Below are 20,260 nucleotides of genomic sequence, written 5' to 3'. Positions count from 1 at the left end.
ACATATGAAATTTCATTTTTAAATGATAACAAATGAAATTTTTGATAATGGTTATACAATGTATTTTGTATTTATCATAAAACAACTATTAAAATAGTACTAATTGATAACACAACTGCATATATCTAACAATTATACATGGTTAATAGTATCTTACAATACAAGGTTTATTTTGGTGCGAGAATTAGGAAAGCCGAGATGGATGAGCACCGAAATAAATCTTGTATTGAAAGATGCTAACCGTGTATTCTGTTTATCCTGCAACCATTATGACATTCAAAACGAAAGCAAATCGCCAGTTATTTACTTGGTTTCGCTCGAAGCGAGACGCTTCTTAAACCGAAGGAGGAGAGTGTACTCCTTCTTACTACCGTGGGAAATATATATAAGCGCATTCGCAAACAGTACTAGTATTTCTATTCAGTGTGTAATATCACTGAAACAATGTGAAAATACTAAAAAAAAAAAAAAAACAATAAATACCCATTAAAGAATTACTTTACAATACATACCTTTGTCATGAGCCAAGAAAAAGACGACACCGCCATTCGAGATTTTTGGTATCGTAAAAATGACGTCATTCCGGTGAATGTGACGTCACTTTTTAGCAGGACTGAATAATGTTTCATTCATTGTAAGGTTAAAGTTCGGGGTCAAGTTAGAAAGTGTTCCGTCAGATGTGGAATAAATTCACGTGATTGTTTTGACGGATAAAGCATTTCGTATTGACGGATAAAGCACAAGTTTATCCGGCAGTAGTCTATCCGTCAGTATGTGGGGCAGTTGCAGGATAATAAATTTATAAACAAAGATATGGGTGTCATAATTTCAAATAAAGTATAATAACTTTTCAATAATTTTTATTTTCAGAAATTATTCTAATATAAATACATGGATTTAATGTATTTTTCTAATGTTCATTCTACATATCTTCCGAGGAGCGCTAACGCAACATGGCCCTATAAGACTTAAATACAATAAACCAAACCAAACACATGAATTCAGTTTAACAACCTTTTTTTTATCAAAATTCAGATGAAAACTGAAAACCTGTACCATCCCGAAATTCGCCAATACCGCCCACTACCTTTCCGAAACAGCTAGAAAATAAGTTTCTTAAAATGACAAGAAAATCTATATCGGTGGCCTAAGATAAGGTTACAACACCAAACAAATGCAAGTTTTTCTGTTTAATGTATGTTTATAGTGATGATTTCTTTCGCTGTTTTGCCGCCTGGCACTTTATAATACGACCCGCGTTATGAAACATTTAGATTTCTAATTTATTTTAACTCAATTATTAAGGAGGCGATGATAAGTGTAGTATTAACGTTAACGTTAACTTTTGGAATTATACAAAATTATCAAACTCTTTTTATATCCCCATTTCCTTGGTTATATTAACGATTGAGTGGAATAGTTACTGACCAAAGGGACGTAACTCTTACCAATAGTTTAATTGTACATGGATATATTTATTTGAGTCTTTTTCGTTTAGCTTAAAATAGTTGATATATTATCATTTTCTGTTCTAATTTTGACTATTATCATATTAATCTATTTCATATTAGTTTGGATATGACAAGTATTTTGCTGATGGTGCAAGAAACTTTAAAACTAGAATAGAGTCTTTGTCACAAAACCTCTTGAAAAACACTCCATTCATGAAAACGTTTTAGTGATATCGAAAGACAATCGTCTGCGAACATGGCGTCTACTGTCGAAGCTGATTTTCCCGTTGATGGAATCCTTCCCAAAAAGGAGACTGGAGCAGCAGCATTCTTAACGAAATATCCTGATTATGACGGAAAGGGAGTCCTTATGGCGATCCTCGATACCGGGGTGGATCCTGGTGCCCCGGGATTACAAGTACAAAGCTATTCATTCGTTGGGAAATACTTACACAAGCACACACTTGTCATGAATCAGCTGATTTTATTCGTGTCGATTACTAAGTTTCGGTCGGAAACAATTTCGAAATGAATGCAGTTTGTCGTTTTTACAATCTCAAATGTCATTAATACATCAACTAGAGTGTTATTTGATTGACTGATAGTGTGTAATCAGCATGCATTGTTTGTTTGGTTTTGGCCGAGTTTCATCTGGTCAAATCGTCCTAATTAAGTCTCGCATGGGAGTGAACGGATTTAAAATAAAAAAAATAATTTGAGTTAAAGCGAAAAACTATCGGAAGGAAAAAGCAAAAGGCAATATAGTGTTTTAATGCACATCCCATTGAACCATTTTGACAACACTGGTAAAGAAAATGCAGTTAAAAGGGTTAATTACATGTATTATTAAGGATAATTAAATGTGAAGGTCAAATGCAAAAATGAAAACAACATACAGTGAATGGTTGAATGATTAATTGGTCTCAAAATAGATATAAAATAGTCAGATGTAATTGTTTATAACTGACTAAAATACTAAGGACTATGACTACAAATGGAGCTGAAGTAGCTAGGAAGAACAAAACTCATCAAATGATTATCATTATTATTGGAGTGTTTTATAGTCCAAGACAAGGTTGTATTTCAATTGTGTTTATAAAAAGTTTAAAAAAAAAAAAAAAAAAAAAAACACTAGTCGACTTCGTTGCAGAATTTCATTTAAAAAAAATACTCAAACATTTATATTTTTGAGGTTTTGTTTGTTAGATCTGATTTCTATAATTATATATAATGGATCTTTCAACTACATTATCATCATTTCAGGTGACAACAAATGGCAGTCCAAAGATTGTAGATGTGATTGATGCCACTGGTTCTGGTGATGTGGACACCTCCAAGGTGGTAGAGTCAGAGGATGGAGAAATCACAGGGGTCACAGGACGAAAGTTAAAGGTATGGTCAGTTTTGTCACACAATATATAATAAATATCATAGGACGAAAGTTAAAGGTATGGTCACACAATCATTATATGGCTGTGATTCAAAATTGAACAAATTTTAGAGTCAATTTTGCTGATTTTATAATTGTAAGAGTCTTTGTGATAATTACTAAAAAAAAACCAGGTGAGCGATACAGGCCCTCTGGGCCTCTTGTTTTATTCATGTCTCTCAAACATTTTCATATTTTGATGGTGTGAATATGTTTTAGATCCCATCTTCCTGGACAAACCCATCAGGAAAGTATCACATCGGAGCCAAGCCTCTGTTTGATCTGTACCCAAAGCGTCTCCAGGACCGCGTCGTGAAGGAGCGTAGAGAGCAGACCTGGGATCCTCCCCACAGGGCAGCTCTGGCTGAGGCAACTCGTAAACTGGAGGAGTTTGATACCAAAAACCCCAGTCCTAATCAGGTAGGTAGAGGATAATGCCAGGTTTGATATCTGAGAGAGTGTATTTTTCTTCTTATCACATAAGTTGTCTGTTATCCGGAGACTTAACCCATATTTGTTAAGGCCTGTTACATAAAATCCCATAGAAGACAAATACTCTTATTAAGATCTTTAATTATGAAATTATCTTTTAAAAAACAAACACCTTTACGAAACAAAAAATAAAACAATAATAATATAATAAAATTGATATTGATTGCCTTAGATGGGAAGACACCAAACAAATGCAAGATTTTTTGCGTAATCTATGGAACAGTGACAATTCATTTCACTGTTTTGTCTTCTGGCGCAGTTATAGTCAACTAAGACTCTGTAATTAGGATTATAGTTGGAAACATAAGACGACCCGCATTATGAAAATTAACATTTAATTAAAATGTTCAGAAGGTGATGATAAGTGTAATATTTCAGTTTGTAACAGGGTGTTGGTCCAATAATAATCTGACAAGCAGGTTTGACTGTCTCTTCTGTAGTAAGCTTCTAAGCTGATATTAGTAACTGGTCTGTTTTGTTGTCAGAGACACTTTCTTCTGATTGTTTCTGTTACATAGCCACAAGCTGCTTTTACAATTCCAAGAGACCAACTGTTACATTCTTTGAGCTTTCACTTATTTTATTTGTCCTTGTTTTTTGTGTGTTTAGGAAGAGAAACTTGTGAAGGAAGACCTACAGGCTAGAATGGACCTGCTGACAAGCTTAGACAAGAAATACCATGACTGTGGACCTGTGTTTGACTGTGTTGTGTTTCACGATGGCAATACATGGAGGTTATAGTTTGTTTATAATACATGTAGTTACATATGGAAAAGAGATGATCATAAGTTTTGAAAAAATTATTATTAAAGGATTGCTTTGGGATACTTTTCTCCAAAAAAATATACAGTAATTAAAAAGAACATTGATTTTCCCACTATCTACCGTTACTTATTACATGGAGAAGGCTTTTAGAGGTTGAAAAAGATTTCTCAACAATAAATATGTTTTGATCAAATCTATTTTGCTATATTTTCATGTTGATTTTAAAACCAACACAAGATTTTTAAACCTAGTCCCTTTGTGAGGTCAAGAATTAATTTATAGATTCAGATCCAACCATTCAAATGTAATTTATTTGTAAACATCATGTATAAGTTGCTTAGAAAATCACACTCATATTCTACCAGCTCTTTTTATACTGATGTAAGGAAATCATTATACTTAAAGAGCCTGTGTGGATACAACAGAGAAAGGTGACCTAGCTGATTGTAAGCTATTGGCTAACTTTGCTGAAGAGAGACAGTATGGAACAATTAGTCGCCAAGGTAACATTAAATAAATGGTTCAAATAATATCTGTTTGTATTAATAACATGATGAAGTTTGTTAATTGATGTAATGTCATGATATTAAAAGAAAACATCATGATTCTTTTTAATTTGTTATACTCCAGCCATGAAATTGGGTGGCATATAGTCTTACCATTTTCTGCTCCTGTCCAGATATCATATGGATTCCAGGCGATATATGTCATACAAACAATTCTAGTTCTGTGTATTTACTTTGTTAACTTTACAATTAAATAATGATGTATTTTTGATATGTATGTGAAATAACCGTAAATAATCTGAAGTTAGTTATATCACTTCTGTTACATTTTAAAGGGACAATTCAGTGAGGCTAATTCTGTTATATTACCACATAGCAAAATATGACATAAATGTATTGTTTTACATTCCTTATGAAACATATAACAAGAAGTATTGACAAATTCCACAATATTGTTAAGTATTTTGATTGATACCGTTGAAATTCTTTTGTCATTTGCCAAAAAAGGCCGACCGGAAAACGGAAGCTTGAAAACGCGACGTTGTGGAACGACTTGGTCATCCAGCTTTTCCATTAATCTCGTTTCTTGTCGTATATGGGTATCCTAATTTTAGATATACAGTAATATAAAAACCTTTCAATAATTTTTATTTTCATAAATTATTCTAATGTAAATATATGGATTGAATGTATTTTTCTAATTTTCATTGCGGCTATGAATAGCAGAAGCTATCTACATACCTTCCGAGGAGTGCTAGCGAGCTCCAGGGGATATGTAGATAGCTTCAGCTATTCATAGCCACTATGAAAATTAGAAAAATTCATTCAATCCCTATGTGAACGTTTTAATATCTCTGTTTTCAGATATGCTGAATTATACCATCAACATTCATAATGACGGTGATGTTTTAGAAATGGTGACAAATGCAGGTATGTCTACAATGAGTCTGATAATTAATTATCCCTATGTCATAGCTATTGACCAATCTGTATCAACTTTAACTCCAAAATTATATGTTTTAATAGCAGTGTTGTAATGGTTCACAGAAGTAAAATCTAATTTTTGGAAAGGAATTATCTATTTTGCAGTTCTATGTTCAGATGGTATATGGGAAGCAAGAAGTGGCAATAATTTACTTTCAAATTTTTGTTTAGGATCACATGCGACCCACGTAGCCTGTATAGCAGCAGGTTATTTCCCGGATCAACAAGAACGGAACGGTGTCGCTCCAGGAGCACAAATCATCTCCATTAAAATTGGAGACACACGTCTCGGTTCTATGGAAACTGGTACAGCTTTGGTCCGGGCTGTAAGTTCTTAATGTAGCATTATCATTTGCTTTTCAAAGGACAAAAATATTGAATATGAATAAAACATTTATAAGTCAGAAAACTTTACAGGTAAAACAGAATGACATTGTGTTCATGCCAATGGGTACTTTCTTTTAGTGATTTAGTGAGGTCAAATTCTTGTATTCTGTAGAAAGATTTGTATTAGCTAATAGAACACTTACTTCTATACAATTGTAGAAATGAAAAAGAAACAATGTTCTAACATTCCGGGTTTCATTATAGTAACCATGAAAACAGGCAAAAAAAAATAAATAGTACTGTGACAATAAACCATTCATGCTGTACATGTACACCATCATAACTCTCTTAATGTGTTGGTTGAATTCACATCTGATATCAAGTTTGATATTGATGACATGGCTGTATGACTTGGCTAAAATATGTAGGTTAAATCCACATCTGATATCAAGTTTGATATTGATGACATGGCCGTATGACTCAGCTAAAATGTGTAGTTTAAATTCACATCTGATATCAAGTTTGATATTGATGACATGGCTGTATGACTTGGCTAAAATATGTAGGTTAAATCCACATCTGATATCAAGTTTGATATTGATGACATGGTCGTATGACTTGGCTAAAATGTGTAGTTTAAATTCACATCTGATATCAAGTTTGATATTGATGACATGGCCGTATGACTTGGCTAAAATGTGTAGGTTAAATTCACATCTGATATCAAGTTTGATATTGATCACATGGCCGTATGACTTGGCTAAAATGTGTAGGTTAAATTCACATCTGATATCAAGTTTGATATTGATGACATGGCCGTATGACTATTTATGTGATAAATCAAGTTAAACCAGCCAATTATACAGTCACAAAATTTGTACTCGGTACTGTCACATTTAATGTAATTACATGTATAATTGAAAAAATACTTTAAGTTTACCTGAAGTTTCAAATATTGATTGATTTATTATAAATGTTTTCAGATGATTAAAGTGATTGAACACAAGTGTGACTTGGTAAACTACAGTTATGGTGAGGCATCTCATTGGTCTAACTCAGGGTAAGATTACCTATTAAACACCTTTTGATTGTTAGAATTATGAATTTTGTTCTGTCATTGTCGGGTCAATGTGCTAAATATTATTCATAGTTATAAAGTTTGTTTTGTTATATCTGTTACGGGACTAACTTTTCTAAAAGTACGCTATGTGAACTATATAAGTTTGAGGGATAATTCAGTGGGCAAAACTAATTAAAAATGATTAATGTTTTGTGACAAATTGGTAGCAGGATTTCATAACTATGGAAGCTTTGATGTGAAATTAGTATGTTATTTTTATAGTCGAGTGGTAGATATCCTCAGTGAAGCAGTCAACAAGCACGGTGTGATATTTGTGTCAAGTGCCGGTAACAATGGACCAGCTCTCTCCACAGTAGGCACGCCAGGGGGAACAACTGATGCTCTCATTGGTAACTACTTTTCAATTACTTCAATCAATTGTGTAGAAATATTATAATAAAATATGAAATACCTTTGTCGATCATCAGGGGTGATCATCAGTGAACAAGTACCTCAATCAGTAGAGCGTCCAGCTAGTGTTCAAAGGTCACAGATTTGAGTCCCAGTCTGGCCACTATATTTTCTCCTCTTTAACATTTTGTAAACACCTCCTTGGCAGTAAAACTAAAGATTCAAAATAACTTATATCTACAGATGATACAGTTTTACATTGTTTGATGCCTTTTCTTATTGATAAACAACAACAGGTGTTGGAGCCCAGGTCTCACCTGCCATGATGGCTGCTGAATATTCACTGAGGGAAAAGTTACCCAGCATGCAGTATACCTGGTCGTCCAGGGGACCCACGTATGTCCTTTTTTGTCACTTTGGATATTCCCATTTGATTTCTTGTTCTTCGGATTTTTGAATTTAAAAATAGAAGCGAGCGAGCGAAATTTTTTAATTCTAAAAATATTTTACAAATAATTTTCACAGGATTTTTTTATTAGACTTTAATGTTTATTCGTGAAATAACCACGTTTTTTTGCTGTTGACAGAGCTATCAGCGAAAAACCAACAAATTAATAGAAACAATCAGCGATTAGCATTAACGGAAAAACTTTTAAACCAATATAACCTCATCCGACATGTGCATTCTTTTTAAGTTGTCACATAATATTGTATGAAACTGACTATTTTTGTTTAGTGTGTTACTTATTTAGATGCTCATACTTAAAATGAGATAATGTTAATACATGTAACTACCAAAAATATAAACACAAAATTTATTCATTTTAATTACATTCCTTCATTGTCTTTAAAAAGTGTATTTGTATAAAAAATATTGGTCAGTACGACTCAAAAGTTTCACCACATGCATATCAGCAGTCATAAAAGAAATATTCTAAATTCATTTTTTTAATGATTTTCTCATGAAACCCTTTGGGTAAATCAAACGCAAACATACGTACAACCTATCAACACAGAAATGAAGGCAAATATATGTTATATTGTTGTAGAAGTCAAAATGAAACATGAATAACACTAAGTTTGGATCCCAGTAAAGTGTGCAATTTACTACCGATATTTAACGGAATAGCAGACCAATCATCACCTAGCTGTTACTAAGTCAAGCATTCAAAACATGTTGGCAAATACAAGCTATGAGGGCCTCATATAAAATTACACACTGACTGGGTCTTATGATATAAGGTAACTGAGGTGTTAATTAATTAGCAATGCCATCAAATAATTGACATGTCTGATTACGGGCCGCAAGATTACCGTTTTTTGTTCGCAAATCAGCCAGTCAAATCACCTGTCATGGTTGCCATTTTAAGGTGGCATCGAATGCAAAGTCTTTAAAAAGAGTTGCAGACATTGGCAAAAACAGACTGAAATCGGGACACATCTTAGTAAAAAGTATGCGTCCCTCAGTCTCTATCTTTAAGTACCACTCTGTCTGCACGTGGTGGTGGAAAAACTTGACATTTATGTTGTTGTAAAGGTTTGAAACTCGCTTGCGTGTTTGAAGAGACAATACACGAATTATTCAAACATCTGAGTGACTAGCAAATGGTGATTAGTAAAAATGAACCCTATAATTTATAAAAATTTGCTAGGGTTCGTCAAATTCCCAGACAAAAAATGAGGAGCGGTAAAAACAATATTTTAATTTTATTTCTTTTTCTAAAAATAGGAGCAAGAAATCAGACGAACAAGAAATCAAATTGGAATGATCATATCTAAAGGTTTTTGTTAAACCTTGCTGTTTACAAATTCATTCTGAGTATCAAATATTGCTCTGCTTACTTGTACTGTATTTGTACCAACATTACTTTAATAATATTGACATATTATGAGAACATCAGATATCTAAGTAGGCCTTGGTAGTGCTGGTGTTTTTCAATTGGTTTTATTTTTATTCTAAACTTGCCCAGACATGATGGAGCCCTTGGTGTATGTATCTCTGCCCCTGGCGGTGCTATAGCCTCCGTGCCTAGCTGGACTCTACGTGGATCACAGCTGATGAATGGTACCAGTATGAGCTCACCCAACGCCTGTGGATGTATAGGTTTGTATTTGGCCTTTCTTAACTTATATAGTAAACCCTAACACTAATGTGATTATGAAATTCTATTTACATGTAGAGTAAAATCTGCCTTTGGGACCACCTTTGTATTTATAGTCCACCTACTTAATAAGATCACTTTTCTAGGGTACCAAATGGTCAATTTCAACAAATTCAATTTACAAAGACAACATGTCTATAACACTATGTTCCCTCTGTCTCTTGAGTGAACTTTAGTGGCAGGTTTGACTATTCTTTATTTGCATATTACAGAGTATTCTGTCTTTGTGGGTCAGTATTCATTGTGACTTCATGTATTTGCAAGCATAATGTCATAGTTTTCAGAGAAAATGGCATAAATTGCACTCAGAAAATAAGGAAGTAACAATCGATACCTAATCTCAATGGAGATAATTAACTCTGTAATATGCAAAGATTGAATACAAACACACAGTTGAATCTGTCTTCAAGGGACAAAACAAATTGAGTGGTCTCTATACATAGGTTAAATTGTGATGAAATTTGCCATTTGGGATCACAACTTAGTGATCTTATAACATAGATTACTAAGGTAGACTTGGCTGTAAAATGGATTGTTGTGATCTTTTTGTTTTACTGAGATTTGCTTTACGTTTAAGGTCTGGTATTATCGGGCTTGAAGGCCAACCATATAGACTACACACCGTTTGGTGTAAAGCGAGCCCTACAGAATACAGCACAGAAGGTTGACAATATAGAAGTATTCGCTCTCGGCTACGGACTCATTCATGTAAGTTGTACTTAGGAACCATATACACTATAGGTGGTCTATGTAATTAACTTTAATTATGGAGAGAGGCTAAGTATATAAATGATATAAATGATTATATGGGGCAAGGTACGTAGGATTCCTATTAAACTGTATAGACAAAACAAAAGAGAAGGTAAAATTTTCAAGGCAGTCTTCCCGGTTATCAAGACTCACATAAAACCAAAAATGTTCATGTCATAGGATAAACAATAGAAAAGATAAGAAGACAAATGACTCAAATATTTACATATTCGTTTAACAGAAAAATGAATATTCTATTGTCACAGTGATATTTAGCAGGCTTTAGAAAATGGTGTTGTGATTTGAATTGACTAAGAATATAAAGTATTTTATCTCTGTGACATTGATATATCACAATGGTCCTTCCTACTACATAATACTACAGTAACAAGCCTTTTATTGTGCAAGTATTATATGAATGATATGGTAGAGTTGTATCTAATCAATTAAAAAAAAGTTGTGTCCCAATGTCAAATGTGTTAGCGACCAACACATCAAATATCTTGTTTCTTTACTGTAGGTAGAGAAAGTACTATCAACAACAGTGTTTCTGTCCAGGAATCAAAATTTCTCAAACTACCAATCTTTTATTGTTCTAGTGACTATGAATGGTAATGATATTGTTGTAACCAATCTATTGAAAAAATAAAAGTTGCATATGCATATCAAATGTGTAAGTGACCAACACATCAAATATCTTCTTATCATTGTAGGTACAGTAATGATGGAAATTGTAAATTAAAATTTCCATTTTTTATCTACTGCAGGTAGAGAAAACCTATGACTATCTGTGTGCCTACCCACAAACTTCAGAATCTAAGATCAACTTTAATATCAGCTGTACGGACGGCAAGCGTGGCATCTATCTCAGGGAACCTCATCACTTCAAAAAGCCATACGTCGTCAACGTCACAGTGGAGCCTAACTTCTTTGAAGACAAATCAGGTAGTGCAAATAATCTTCATGTATAATTCATCCAAGTGGTGGTAGTCATATTTTTTAAGATTAGATGGAGCTATTTTTATGCCTTAGCCTTATAACGGGGTTCATATATATGAACCCACCCCCGTCAAATTGAGATTTCATAGGTAGACAATCACATACTTTATATGTTGGCACAATGACTGTTATTAGGTCATCTGACCTGAAGTGTAAGGATGACCTTTAGTTATCATGTTTCGTCCGTTGTTGTCAGCCGTCTGCGGTGCACCGTGCGAAATTTTTCACATTCTGAACTTCTCTTCCAGTTATACCACAGGTGTTCGTTTCTAATATAAGTATAAGTATAATACTGGGTCAAGGTCTATAACTCGGCCGGCCATATAACACTACCCAATTTCAGAAAAAGTATGATTATTATCCAACCGTATAGGATATAATAATAGAAATACTCTCAATCGACAGCCAGATAATTTATCTTTAATTTGGTATATGATACAATAGGAATTAAAAGTTTGGTAAAAGACAAACTTACCGGTATGTTAGTGTTTATCTATGTACCATCCATTTGCGCAATACAGCCTTTTGAAATTTCCGATTGAAAAAATGTGTGTCTCTAGCCGTCATGTTGATATGTGTGTAGTACATTTGTTTTCTCGGCGTTGATTGGTCAATTAATTTTCGAGAGCCAATCAACGCCGACAAAACAAATCTACTGCACACATACTTACATGGCGGCTAGAGACATAATTTTTTTCAATCGGAAATTTCAAAGGGCTACGTTAGGCAAATGGATGGTATTTATCCAGGGATTTACTAACCGGTAAGTTTGTTTTCTACCAAACTTTCATTCTTACGACGCTGAAGTGTTGACATGCAGTGGTTTTTGAGCTACCCATTAGAGCCCTGGCGTGTTCATCGGAGGACACCACAGTGTCCGACCAGTTGAAATCTGACTGTTTTCCGATGTTTTTGGATACCTAGTGACATTTATACGGCATGATATATATTGTATCATATACCAAAATAAAGATAAATTATCTGGCTGTCGATTGAGAGTATTCCTATTATTATATCCTATACGGTTGGTTAATAATCATACTTTTTCTGAAATTGGGTAGTGTTATATGGCCGGCCGAGTTATAGACCTTGACCCAGTATTATACTTATACTTATATTAGAAACGAACACCTGTGGTTATACCGGTGCGATGTGGCTGAAACTTATATATGATATCCCTGACATGGTCCCAACAAAGTGTTGTTATTTTTCCAGTCGATCCGAAATCTTCCACAGCCGCCATCCTGAAAACACATTTTGAACTTTTTCTCAAGTTCTACTTGTGCAATTTAGCTGAAACTTACATGAAATGATCCTGACATGCATATGGTCCCAACAAAATGTTGTTATTTTTCGGGTCGATCTGAATCCAAGATGGCCGCCAAAGCCGTCATCTTGAAAGCACATTTTGAACTTCTTCTTAAGTTCTACCTGTACGATTTGGCTGAAATTTGCATGAAAATGGTCCTGACATGGTCCTGACAAAGTGTTGTTATTTTTTGGGTCCATATGAATTCCAAAATGGCCGCCACAGCCTCCTTCTTGAAAACACATTTTGAACTTCTTCTCAAGTTCTACCGGTGCGATATGACTGAAAGTTGCATGAAATGATTCTAACATGGTCCTGACCAAGTGTTGTTACATCTCTGGGTGATTCCAAATCGAAGATGGCTACCATGACACTATGTTTTATTAAATTCCTATATGATTATTGCCAAGATGACCATTAAGGCCCTTGGGCCTCTTGTTTTATATTCAATCAGGTACAATGTAAATTTTGTGAAATAATTGGTTATGTATTTATTTCCACTTCTTTGCTTTGATTAAATCGCCAAGAAAATATCCATACATCAACAGAATATAAACAAGTGCACATTTTACAATGAGAATAAGTTTGTTATAAATTAGTTAAGATGAAGCCTACAGAAAATGTTTTGACATGAATATGTTTATCACTGTATCATACAGAACAAGAAGAGAAGATAGCACTGAGTCTACAGCTAGCCCTGACTTGTGATGCTGCCTGGGTCCAGCATCCCAAACATCTCGAGTTGATGAATGTTGCACGGACAATCAGTGTCAAGGTTGACCACAGCGGACTCTCGGATGATGTCCACTTCACAGAGGTTAGTCAGTCTAGCATTTGTTTGGAAAAATTATAATACAGCAAATCTGATTTCTATAGAAAGTAAGTTTGTCGTTTGTACAGATACTAGCAATATGTAACTAAACCAGGCAGTTAATCTTTCTATGATCTAGTAGACATGTTGTTTATCCAGTAAGTCATTCTTTTTTATTGGGAATTCAATCTTGTTGTTTGACCTGTAGTTTATTTGGTCAGTTGTCTAGAAAGTCAGTCTGTAGTTTACACTATGTGGGAAAGTCAATGCAATTACCTATATATATATCTACAATTTTCCGGGGAAGACTATTTATTTTTGTCCGTGAAATCAATAAACACAATAATAAAAAGTATTACTGACTAGTGCTTCAACATTTCTAAAAGACACAAAAAATGTTGTTATTGATAATTTTATATGTCATTCAATGTAAATACATACTGATGTAACAATTCAGATTTGTGCATTTGATGTGAGCTGTGTGGAGAAAGGGCCAGTGTTTAGGATACCAATCACTGTCATCAAACCAGCCAAGTGAGTATCACATCAAATTAACTAAGCAGGGCCCTGTTCATGAACATTTCTTAACTTTAAGGAATTCTTAACTTAAATTTCCCCATAGAAAAGCATTACAAAAGTTAAGGAACCTTACTTAAAATCTGTAATGCTTTCTATGGAGAATTTTAAGTTAAGGGATTCCTTAATTTTAAGGAATGTTCATATATATATGTACTTCTTGAATATAGAAATGTCAGTTTAATGTTTCATAGAATAAATCAATGACTTTAAGAATATAGCAATTCATATTTTGATGAAATTGTTTTTTTGTGACTTATAGTATGTATTAAATATGATTAAGATTTAATGTAATCAATTTCCAATGAAAAAACTGTTGCATTTTCTGCGATCAGTTTTAAATTCGAACTTGACATTGTTAAATTTGTTTCATCAAATGTTATATAGTTTACCCTTTCTTTCCATTGAGTTATCATACTTTACCTACAGTGTAGTGTGATACCATTTTTTTTAATATACAAAACATATACGGTACACCACAGTAGATTGATTATCATAATCTCTACCACTTTAATGTTGTCTCCACAGGGTTAATGATGAGACTACGTATGAGATGAGTTTTAACGACGTACAGTTCAAACCAGGTCAAATTCACAGACATTTCATCCAGGTACCTCAAGGAGCTACTGTTGCAGGTAATTTTCTAAAGAGATCATGGCATCTCTACCAATTTAAACCTTTAAAGATTTACTGTTGCAGGTAATTTTCTAAAGAGATCATGGCATCTCTACCAATTTAAACCTTTAAAGATTTACAATCAAGAAGGATTGGTTTAGAATTCTTTATATTATTCTTGTTTATCTGAAATTGAAGACTATCTTCTCTTTGTAAACATACTTAGAATATTTAAATGATATGGTTTTATTATCCCCCGCTTTCTCTGAAACGGGGGATATTAGTTTTGGTTTGTCTGTCTGTCTGTTTGTCTGTCTGTAACACTTCATTTCCATGCAATAACTGTAACAAATGTAAACCGATTTTCTTCAAACTTGGTGACAAGGTTAAATGCCTTAAAGGCTTAGCCAAGTTTGATCGTGACTGTCGATGAACCTTATGTAGCAGAGTTATGGCCCTTTGAATTACTAAAAACGTCATTTTCTGCCATTTCCGTGCAATAAGTGTAACAAATGTAAACTGATTTTCTTAAAACTTTGTAATAAGGTTAAATACCATAAGGACTCGGCCAAGTTTGATTGCGACTTTCAGCAGACCTTATTTAGCGGAGTTATGGGCCTTTGCTTAAATAAAAAGAATAGTCAGTTTCTGCCACTTCTGTACAATAACTGTGATAGATATTAACCGATTTTCTTCAAACTTGGTAACAAGGTTGAATGCCTTAAGTGCCTGGCCAGGTTCGATCAACTCTTTCAGCAGATGTTATTTATCAGAGTATGGCCCTTAATTTACTACAAATGTCATTTTTCTGCAGTTTCTGTGTAATAACTAACAAATGTTAAAACTAATATTGTAAAAACTTGGTAACAAAGTTAAATGCCTTAAGGGCTTACCCAAGTTGGATCACAACTTTTGGCAGATCTTAATAGCAGAGTTATGGTCCTTTGATTTAATTAAAAAAAATCATCTTCTGCCACTTTCGTACAATAACTGTTATAAATATTAACCAATTTTCTTCAAACTTGGTAACAAAGTTAAATGTCTTAAGGGCTCAGCCAAATTTGATCGCCACTTGCAATAACTCTAATAAATATTAACCGATTTTCTTCAAAACTTGGTAACAAGGTCAAATGCCTTAAGGGCTTGGCCAAGTCTGATTGCCACGGCATGTTTCAACCAAGGTTAAACCTAACTTCAATAATGTTTACCTGCAATATGTCCTGAAAGCAGGGGATGGAAATTCTACGAATTTGCTTGTTTTGTCAGTTGAATGAGGAATTCATATTCATCCATCAAGGTAAAAATATTTCAATGTTAGTTGTAATGTTATCATATTATATTACAATTACATTTAAAACATATTTGTTCCCAGTGTTAAACGTGAAGTCGCTGGACAAAGACAAAAGCTGCAGAATGTTACTTCACGGCATGCAAGTGGTTCAACAATATCAATACAAGAAATTTGAATTCGAAAAATTTGTGACGATATCAAGTCAAGGGCAGACTACTCAGGCATTTCAAGTTGTTGTAAGTAAATATGTAAATTGCATTTTTAAGTAATTTGAAATTTATATTTTCTTTGTGTCTACTACACAAGGCAACATACATTTGGAGAAAAAAGATGAGTGGATATTTTTCCACAATCTCTGATGTCACAAAATGATCTACATGGTGTCATATTGCTAATTTTATATAAATAACATGATACTCGTCAAATTTTACATGGAAAAAATGACTTTCAAACTCTTACAGTTGTTGAAGAATCAAATACTGTACAATTCTGATTTGGTGGCAAAATCTCAATTTTTAGTGTACCAATCTGAGTAATTGTTGTAGGTGCAAACATTATTTGTCAGAATGCTATCAATGCAGAAATCATCAAAACAATGTGTTTTGTTTAAAGATACTCCACCGCCGAAAGAGCATAAATGGCATTCATCATTAGAACAATAATTGGTGTTTAATCTTGTATATATATGTCTGATTAACACAAAAAATAATATATATTTTGCCTTTGATGCATGCACAATCAGCACTTTATTCTATATAGGATATAGTGCCACAGATTTTTTTCGGGATGCAATAAATTATTTTTTGTATTTTCAACTTGAAGTAAAATTAGAAGCTCAAACGTTTCAATGGTGGTAATGGTGTAAAGTAAGTAAATTTTGTAACTGAAGAAAAATACTAATTCGTCTGCTCCTGTTTTTTATAGTGAAAAAATACCAATTGTCAGCGGTGGAGCATCTTTAATAACATCACATTTACACATAACCATAATACCAATACTCACCAATTTATATGTTTATTCTCTACCACAGGACAACAGTACCTTAGAGATGTGCATAGCTAAATGGTGGGCTAACCTAGGGGAGGTAACTCTAAGTTACAAAATCACATTCCACGGAGTCACGTTGGACAACACAAGACCTACTATGGTATGACATCTATAGATCTTATATCATAGTGGTTATTAGCTGTATGAACATAATATCTGCTTTTTTGTAATCTATTTTTTTAAAGACTTAAAATAACTGAAAAACACTATATTCATAAGAAGATGTTAATAATTTAGCTAGAGTTTGAACATGAATTCAAATATAACGGAAATACTTTTATAGCATGTTTGAATGCATGATTGCCAATAAGAGCCCTTGATCACAAATTTATGTATTTCCGAATATGTTGAAAATAACAAAGACATGAAACATTGTATAATAGGAAAATGAAGTAGTTTACAGTAGAAGTTTAGAGCTTCAACATTTTGTTTGGAACATGTATTAGATAAGAAATAATAATTTAGTGAACCGGAAAGTTTAAATATGATGATGATTACGGTTAAACCTGTCTATAAATTCCACGCATGGAACAAGGAAAAGTCACCTTTCATATAGCCAAGTGGTCTACATGCATGGTTCTAAGTGTTACTGTATCAATCATGCAAGATGGGTGTGATTCACATTCTGTTGATATTTTAGCAAGGAGCAGAAGGAATCACGAGGTTCAATGTCCGTGCCTTGCTGAAAAATGAAGATGTATCACCTTCAATCACACTGAAGTCGTTAGTCCAACCACTCAGGTATGATAAGTAGGATAATAATCTAGGTCTATATAGAGAGCTCATAATAGTCTTATTTATATGTTCAAACCAAGATGGTATTCAATGTAAATACAAATCATGGTGCATTGTTATTTGATTATTTAAATGGGTATGATATTTTGTGTTAGTTATATGTCCATCAGGTCCCTTTCTGTATGTACAGATTTATACAGAGTTCATTAGTTATAGAGTAGATGGTATTTATTCTGACTGTAGATAACTACACAATTTGTCAGCACTTTAGCAAAATAACATGGTAATACAGAAAGAAATATGTCTTTATCTTTAGACATATCACTAATCAGCATTATGCATTCAAGTACTGACTGGCTGTATAGTTGGATTACCGATTCTAAACAGCATAGTTCTGGGGAAATGATGCAGTAACATTCTTATTGTCACATTGTAATCAGCTTAGCATCATCACTATGTTATGTCACGAGTAGCAATCTTTGTAAACTCTGGTATCATATTGATGCTGTCTACTTAAACCTAAATGAAGTATTGGAGTAAATGACTTTTAACAAGTTACAGTTTCAGAGAAATGAGGTCCCTGTTGGTATATAAAATTATTTTTAAATGTGTAATAACTACATTTTGGTATAGAGAAGTTTGTATTGCTAATATTGAAGTTTGTCTTCATTGAATATCATCTGTGTATTGTTTGAACAGACCAACAGAACACAGGATGAGATGCCTGTATGGACCCAGAGATACCCTGCCAGGAGATCGACAAATTTATGGCATTGAGCTTACCTACAACTTCCATATAGTGAGTCAATTGATCAAAGTGTAAACTGCTGCTAATGAATAAAGACAAATTTCTGTTACCTTACGTATTTCTTCAGCATTGCTGTGAACTTGTCATGAAATTTCTCATACCATATTCGGCCCAATAAGCACCCAGGGCGTTTAAAATATTGAAAAAGTGAAAACGTGCTTAATAGACGAAGTTAGAGCAAATTGAAAACTATAAGTTTTGTGTCCTATTGGTCTTTATTTATGCCTGGGCAATTGAAATTGAGGCTTCAAAAAGTTGGAGGAGCGCTTATTTTTTTACCCAGGACAAAACCATTACAAAATATTGCAATACTACATTTTTTGTCTCTCACAGGACAAGAATGTTGAAGTGATGCCAGACTGTTCTATGCTGAGTGAACTGCTGTACGAGTCAGACTATGAGAGTCAGTTTTGGATGATCTTCGACGCCAATAAACAGTGTATGGGATCTGGAGACGCCTACCCTCACCAGGTATACACAACTCACAAGTACTGTATCTGACTCTATACATCATATGTTTTCTCAGTGTGTCTAACTGACTTTTTATATTGCAGAGCTAGCTTTGTAGTCAAAAATTGTATAAGTGGTGTGACTTAATCTAAAGGCACCGTTGTTTTGTTTTTATTGTTACTATTATAATTACTTCCAATCTGTGAAAATTAGCAATGAATATTACTCATACTTTGTCTAACAAAATGTGCATTTTTGGATATTTACACATAATTATAGGTTTGTATAACATGCTTTCATTGAACAGCAAATGTGTGGTGTATCTCTTATTGCATAGAATTCAGTATTCTTTGTAATAATGTTGATCCTGCTTTTATTTTGCAGTATAATGTGAAGCTAGACAAGGGGGATTACACACTGGTGATGCTGATACGCCAGGAGAAGCGAGACCTGTTAGAGAAGATGAAGGACGCTGTGCTGTTACTACACCACAAGCTCCCTAGCTCTATATCTCTAGATGTTCATGGAACCTGGCAGAAAGCCTTCACTGGGAAGAAAGTCAACTCGTTTACATTGGCACAGAACCAACTTTGTCCTCTGTTTGTCACCCCGACAACTACAGACAAGTCAGTTTAGTTTTTGTTTCACACCTGATATTTGTAAACTGGAATTTGAATATATAATATAAAGAACCTTGTTTTCTTGTGGTATTTGTTGATTCCACTGTAGCTTATCATTATATATCAACGTATGGTCAATTTGTCTAGAATACTTTGATACCCCATGTCATCAACCTAGAGTTGCAAATTTATATATCATATTTCATCAGCAATGATATATTTTATAATCTAACGGTGCAGTAATGATATTTAAGCACGAATAGTGAGCACAGTGATTTCTTAGGTGTGCAAAGTTTTGCAGATATATTTGGTATCATGTCATATAATATGACATGTTTTTGTGTGTTTCAGACTTCCAAAGGCAGCCAAAGCAGGTTGTTTCTTAACAGGAACTATGACATTGTTGAAGGATGACCTTCTCAGTAAAGCTGTGAGTAGCGAGTCCTAACTGTGTAAACATATCTAGTGATTATACTGTATACTAGTAACTTAGAACCTGTCCGTTTATCAACTTATGGAATTATATTGAGGCATTTCAACCCTATAATTATTAGAATTTAATTGTTTGAAGCACATTAATTTTATGTCAAGTACTTGCAAATGCTGGTATTATTTACTGCATCGGATGAAAATGGGACTGAAAACTAAAAACCTGTCTGTTT

General features: G+C 33.7%; 1 protein-coding gene across 2 annotated transcripts in view; it reads left to right on the top strand.

Moving 5' to 3' along the window:
- Positions 1-1,678: 1,678 nt before the first annotated feature.
- The window catches only part of LOC138308161 (tripeptidyl-peptidase 2-like), a 28,497-nt gene continuing 9,915 nt past the window's right edge, over positions 1,679-20,260 (top strand). For both annotated transcript variants that reach the window (XR_011206086.1, XM_069249098.1), the window contains exons 1-23: positions 1,679-1,869; positions 2,715-2,843; positions 3,100-3,300; positions 3,982-4,106; positions 4,543-4,640; positions 5,508-5,573; positions 5,799-5,953; positions 6,938-7,014; positions 7,297-7,424; positions 7,722-7,821; positions 9,396-9,529; positions 10,165-10,295; positions 11,105-11,282; positions 13,305-13,462; positions 13,914-13,990; positions 14,561-14,667; positions 16,020-16,174; positions 16,969-17,085; positions 17,626-17,726; positions 18,420-18,519; positions 18,862-18,999; positions 19,363-19,604; positions 19,950-20,028. Coding sequence is in view for 1 of the 2 variants with exons in the window: in XM_069249098.1 (XP_069105199.1) it covers positions 1,708-1,869; positions 2,715-2,843; positions 3,100-3,300; positions 3,982-4,106; positions 4,543-4,640; positions 5,508-5,573; positions 5,799-5,953; positions 6,938-7,014; positions 7,297-7,424; positions 7,722-7,821; positions 9,396-9,529; positions 10,165-10,295; positions 11,105-11,282; positions 13,305-13,462; positions 13,914-13,990; positions 14,561-14,667; positions 16,020-16,174; positions 16,969-17,085; positions 17,626-17,726; positions 18,420-18,519; positions 18,862-18,999; positions 19,363-19,604; positions 19,950-20,028 (2,958 nt within the window). In the remaining variant the exon portion in view is untranslated. The remainder of the gene's footprint in view (positions 1,870-2,714; positions 2,844-3,099; positions 3,301-3,981; positions 4,107-4,542; positions 4,641-5,507; positions 5,574-5,798; positions 5,954-6,937; positions 7,015-7,296; positions 7,425-7,721; positions 7,822-9,395; positions 9,530-10,164; positions 10,296-11,104; positions 11,283-13,304; positions 13,463-13,913; positions 13,991-14,560; positions 14,668-16,019; positions 16,175-16,968; positions 17,086-17,625; positions 17,727-18,419; positions 18,520-18,861; positions 19,000-19,362; positions 19,605-19,949; positions 20,029-20,260) is intronic.

This window comes from Argopecten irradians, chromosome 14, assembly GCF_041381155.1.
Source record: "Argopecten irradians isolate NY chromosome 14, Ai_NY, whole genome shotgun sequence".
Taxonomy (NCBI): domain Eukaryota; kingdom Metazoa; phylum Mollusca; class Bivalvia; order Pectinida; family Pectinidae; genus Argopecten; species Argopecten irradians.
The sequence above is the reverse complement of the archived record's forward strand: the minus strand, read 5'-3'. Positions and strand labels throughout refer to the sequence as shown.